The sequence below is a fragment of the Onychostoma macrolepis genome, chromosome 08 (genome assembly GCF_012432095.1).
Source record: "Onychostoma macrolepis isolate SWU-2019 chromosome 08, ASM1243209v1, whole genome shotgun sequence".
Lineage (NCBI taxonomy): Eukaryota > Metazoa > Chordata > Actinopteri > Cypriniformes > Cyprinidae > Onychostoma > Onychostoma macrolepis.
Genome location: NC_081162.1, coordinates 8,973,981 through 8,979,871, shown reverse-complemented (window position 1 = coordinate 8,979,871; position 5,891 = coordinate 8,973,981). Strand labels below are relative to the sequence as shown.

General features: G+C 35.0%; 1 protein-coding gene across 1 annotated transcript; it reads left to right on the top strand.

Annotated features, from left to right (window-relative positions):
- On the top strand, positions 1–5,134 carry slc7a4 (solute carrier family 7 member 4). The gene is made up of 3 exons (XM_058785399.1): positions 1–168; positions 672–780; positions 1,306–5,134. Exons 1-3 carry the CDS (start codon positions 1–3, stop codon positions 1,500–1,502), a joined length of 474 nt encoding a protein of 157 aa, XP_058641382.1. The 3' UTR covers positions 1,503–5,134.
- Positions 5,135–5,891: the final 757 nt, after the last annotated feature.

Genomic DNA, 5,891 nt, shown 5'->3' with positions numbered 1-5,891 from the left:
ATGGTCAGTGGAGTCTCTCTTTGTGCTGTGCTGGTGTTTGGGAATAACCAGCTGCATCTGCCTGTGTGGAGCTTCACCCTGCTGCTGGTCATCTTCAGTCTGGTCTTCCTGCTCAGTCTGGCTCTCATCTGGGTCCATGAACAGCAGCCCAATCACAAAACTTTTCAGGTGAGTTAAAATACCACAATAATAGGGCTGAATAGACAACTGGTTATACAAAACCATAGCTATCATACAGTGTAAAAGAATTAATTTATTTCCTTAAACCTAGTTAAGTGTTAAATTCTTTGCATGTGTGCATCATAAAATATTATCATAGCCTATTATTGAATATGTCAGTAATGTATGATTTGTTATTTTGAGTCAGATCAATAAATCAGCTGAATCGTTTAAAAAATATTTTGTGACCAATTTGTTTAGGAATAGGACTTGAGTTGGTCCGAACAGTTCTTGAATCAACAGTTTACTGACTTGTTGCTGTCTTTCTTGTAATGATCTGGGTTAACAACTCTCAGACTCATTGAATATAGCTCTAGTGAGCTTATTGTAAGAACATTTGAAGCAAATTATATTTATGTTCTATGAATTTTATGATTTTATGGGCCTACCACAAACAAAGATTTTACATGAATGATTTAGACTGTTGATCAGTAATGTGTTTTATCATTCAGGTCCCTCTGGTGCCATTTGTTCCTGGCTTCAGCATCCTTCTGAATGTATTTCTCATGTTGAAGTTAAGTCCACTCACCTGGATCCGTTTCACCGTATGGGTCGCAGCAGGTACCAGTTCATCGCTCTCACCTCTATTCCACCACAATATTGTGAATTACATAAATATCAATTCACAAAAAAAAACACTCGAAAGTATAATGTCAAAGGAGATGTATACAGTTTAACTCATTTAATCAACTCATTACAGAACAACAATCTCATTAAAGACAATGAGCTGTCTGTGAATATAGCTGATACTGTTGCCTTGACAGATAAATAAAAACACCATTTTATTTTAATGAGTAAACAAGTTGAAAATATGGCTATAGATCAAAGGTTTATATTAGTTTTGCTAGTTTTTTTAGTCAAAGTTAATAGCTAAATGGTGACTTCTTCTGCATGTTCAAGCTCTTAAAGAGAGTCCAGCTTTTGTCTGGAGTAGCTGAACATTAATTGGCTATGCACTCATCTGTGGGAAAAGAAGATCAGCCCAAACATGATTATCTTCAGTTCCTGTCAGCACTGCTACAAACCATTTAAACAGTTAAACCAGCCTGCTCACATAATCAAATTTGTCCTGCTGCTCTGTCACAGGTCTTCTGGTGTATTTCGGTTATGGTATCTGGCACAGTAAGGAGGGTTTGCGGGAGCAGCAGGGGCAGGACGTGGCAGCGCGGTACGTGGTCCTTCCCAGCGGCAGCCTGGTGGAGACAGTCCAGAACGTCCAGCCTGAAGGACACACTCACGGCACACACACACCAACCCACGACAATCCACCTGCCAGCAGATGATCTGATCAGGCTGAGGTGTGTTTACAGTACACCTGCATGCCTGCCTCTTCTGTTACACATGATTGTCTTTCTCTTCAGCTTACTGACAACATGTCAAGATATACAGTTCATCAAAAAGATGGTTTGAAGGAATATTCCAGGTTCAGTAACTTTCGTCAAATAATGTTGGTTACCACAAAAAATTATTTGGACTTCCCCCATTTCCTTTAAAAAAACAATTGGCAATAGAAGTTAATGGGGACAATTTGGGGTATTACTTGAGCTGAAAAACTGTTTAACATTGCAATGTCATTGCAACAAAGTTGTAAAATTGTATATACCTTTACAAAGAAAAGCTTTATTGTTTACATCTCGTGACTATAATGTTGAAGTGATGAGGATTTTAATATTTACCGATTGGCACAATTCACTTACTTCAAAAAATCTGGATTACAGTGAGACACTTTTAAAGAAAATAAATTAGGTGGATATTAATTTGTGGTAATCAACATTATGGCACACATGCTGTTAATTGGTCTTAACCTGTACTGACCCCAACATATTTCTTTAAAGACATTGTATTGTATTTAAGCAACCAGTGACAACTTCACCATCCTAATCAACTACTGCCATTTATTTTCTTTCTTACGCACACACACACGCACGCACGCACATTCTTTGCTGGCCATAATTTAATTTAACAGCAGGCAGGAACCATCAATGGATCATATGAATATACTTAAACATTACTATATTTACACACCCATTATATTTGCAGTCTGGGTCACAAACACAGACTCCTTAAACACACACTAACCTCACTGGCTCTGTTTCCACCATCTTTCTACATGTTTTGTTTTCCGCTACTTCTCTGAACCTTCTAAATATTTATTTTTATAATACAGTATAACTGTTTATTTATTTATTTTTCAGTATATACTCGAACAAAGATCATGTTTTAATAATGTTAACTATTCATGGTGATTTCTTTTTCCGTTTTTCATGTGTGTTTGTATGATAAGCTCAGTATGAACTGCCTCTGAGTGTCCACTGCCACACCTCACTAAATAACACTAACCCCAGTGTTCACTAATCCTTATTCCCACACTCAGATCTGCACATCTCATGTGACATTCACACACTAAACCGCCCTCATTCTCACACATACTCACTCGGTGTAGTGTGACAGAGATGGAATTGTTACCTGTGAAACTGGCAGCTGGGTCAGTGACATTTATTTTGTTTTTGTCCAGATCTATAAATTTATTAAATATGCAATTCATACATATAGTGACTTAAATACACCTGTTATGAATTATTGAAATTGATATTATGAATATTAAAAAAAAAAAAAAAAATCCTGCTAAGCTGAGAGAGGTTATTATTAAAAAAGAAATGCTATTTATTCTATTATTTCTTAGAAAAAAAGGCAGTGAAGTGGCTTTGTTAAAATACTGTACTATTTAAAAGAGGACACTTTTAAGAACATGAAATCAATTTTAAATCCGATGTTTAAAAAATGTCCTTTTCTTTATTTTGAACACTCTTATTTGTCATTGTCCCAGCTCCACGTGTATTAGAAATTGGGCTTTAGAATTTGTTGACCTTAAAGATCAACTCATTTTATGTTGATAGAATAGTCACAATTATAATGGCAAACACACACACACACACACAGTCTTGAGCATTTCTGGCGCCCTGATCACCATTGTGCCCTTCTGAGCTCCTCAGTTTGTGTTGCTGCAAGTGCACTGTCGCTGTTAGTATTTAGGTTAAATTTGCTTTGTATTAAATGGAAGTATAAATTATTATTAGTCATTAACTTACATGTTCCTATCCAACTAGAATATTGACAAAAGCACAGAAGAAATCCTTTTCTTAGTGCAAGGACAACAGAAGAGTGTGTTTTATACGTAGTGGATACTGTTTGGACAGCAGATATTGGAAAATACGCCACACAAAAGCAAAGATAGGATATTCCCCTTCACAAACCCCTGTAATCCCCCAGATTAACAGCATCCCCTCCCTCACAGACTGACCCAGATTATCTCTGAAGAGAGAGTATTATTGTCACTCGGATAGCACTACACACATTCACAAACATGATTAATGTCATTCTACTTCCTGCTGTTCCTGCTTTATCATGCTAACTCTATTACAAACATACTCACAACAAAGAACATCTAATCTCTGATATAAAGAATGAAAATTCACCCTCCCTGTATCCCAAAACATTTTTCAATCACATCCACTCAGCATGTGAGATTTCAGTCAAAAAGCACTTTACAGGTTCACTGGATGTACCAAAAGTTTCAACTTTATTTAGTGGTTTAAAATATAGTTCAGTAAGGAAGCATGTGTTTTGACTTGTATGTTTTCATTCACACTCCAAACCCAATGCTGTGTGGAGTCTTACTACATAATGACTACTAGATAGCACCCGTGAGACTTTCATTAAATGACATTATATCTGCAGCCAGTCTAACTACATTTAACAGGCTGAACGAAGGTTGTTTACACCTGTTATGAGCATCCATCTCAGGTGATCAATCACAAGCGGTGAGCTGATATAGATCTGCATTTTCATATGGTGGAAAAATGTAAGAGAACACACAATAAATATCACACTGTTGTTTTGTTATAATCATTATAATCTGACGACAAAAATTATATTGTGTTATCTTGTCATGTTAATATACTGTAAGAAGTACTAAAGATTATGTGAAGCTTTACTATTGTTTATCAATATCATTTATTTATTCTATTGTTGGTTGTTTTCTTTTAAAACTGTACATAGCCGGCAAAGTTTAAAACTTCAATTATTTAAACACAAAATTGTGTTGTTTGACAGCTGAGTATTTACACTCCTACAAATGATTAACACTCTAAAACACTCTTTTTGCATATACAGTAAATGTAAGGTTAAATACTCCTTCACACACTGTACTAGACTAATGGCTGGTCTTCATTTCACTGATGTGCTGATAATGGTAAAAGACCCACCGCATCACATCCATCCACTGCTTCAGATACAATGTCAGTACTCCCTTTATTGAGTGCACTGGTGTTTGTTCAAACCCTTTTAATGGAGGTTTATATTCTCAGTCTGTTTCCTAGTTTCGTTTAGCAGCTGTCTTGAATTTATATCTAAGCCTGTCTGCTAGTCCAGTTTGCTGTATAATCCACTTCACATCTTTCTGGCACCCAGACTTAGTTGTGTAATGCAGATATGAAGACTAAATGAAGGCACAAGATCAGTTAAGATGTAAATGTTAAATATAGCACACCTAACCAATGGCCTTAATGATGCAGATTCTGAAGCATTCCCAAAGTTTTACATACAGCTACTGTAGACTATAGTCATATTTGTAATGTTGTGGTATTTAATATTATTATTCAATCAAAGATGAAAATGATTATAAAGCTGAGATCTTGTTTTAAAGAAATTTCAAAGCACCTCTTTTTTGGCCTGTCCTCTTTCTACAGCTTCTGTATATCAGGTTGTGTTTGCTCACTTGCACTGTCATCTCTTTCAAAAAACACCGCTTATTAAGAAATTTCCTCTTTGTTGTGTCACTAAACATATACCTCTGTTTTGTGTCTTTGTAACATTCTGTTATGAGATTGTATTATGTGATGAATAAATGTTTTGAAGCATCATATGGTTCATTGTTATTTATAGAATTTATGTGGTATTTAATGTTTTACTTAATATTAAATTATGAGCGAAAAATAAGAGCATACAGTTTTTCTATATATATATAAAAACTGTATGCTCTTATTTTTTATATATATATAAAAAAACTTAACATCAGGCATGACAGATGAGTCTATCAGACAGGAATGGATTATTAGATTAAGCAGAACTCGTGAGGAGTCACATGGGAATTTTTCCCAATTACCAGTTTGAACTAGATGACCTCGGCTTATAGGTCTAGATAGAGACTTTTAACATTTACTGTCACTAATTGTAGATGAAGTGCTACATGAATGATGCAGCTGCAAACAGGGGATGTACCTAGACTCTATAACATGACACCCATCATGCTTAGCTGCACACGAGGATCCCATCAGTGCCACAACAAAACACAGAGATTCAATTTCTCTTTAACAAGCTGGGTTTGTCAGCCCTATAACCATAATATTGTTCTCTAAACAGTGTGTACCCCACCCGTGTTATTTTAGTATAATGTATTTACTATTATAGTTTTTATTAATTTTATTTTTATATTTTTTGTTTTCATTTACATATAAGTTGTAGTAATTTTATCTTACTAGTTTTAATTACTTTTTTTTTTAGTTATTTTACTTCAAGTTAAATTAAATGAAAACGAGAAATGTTTCTTTGGCAAATAGCCGAGTTTACATTTGTATATATTTTATTTAACATTTATTTGACAGGAAAACAAA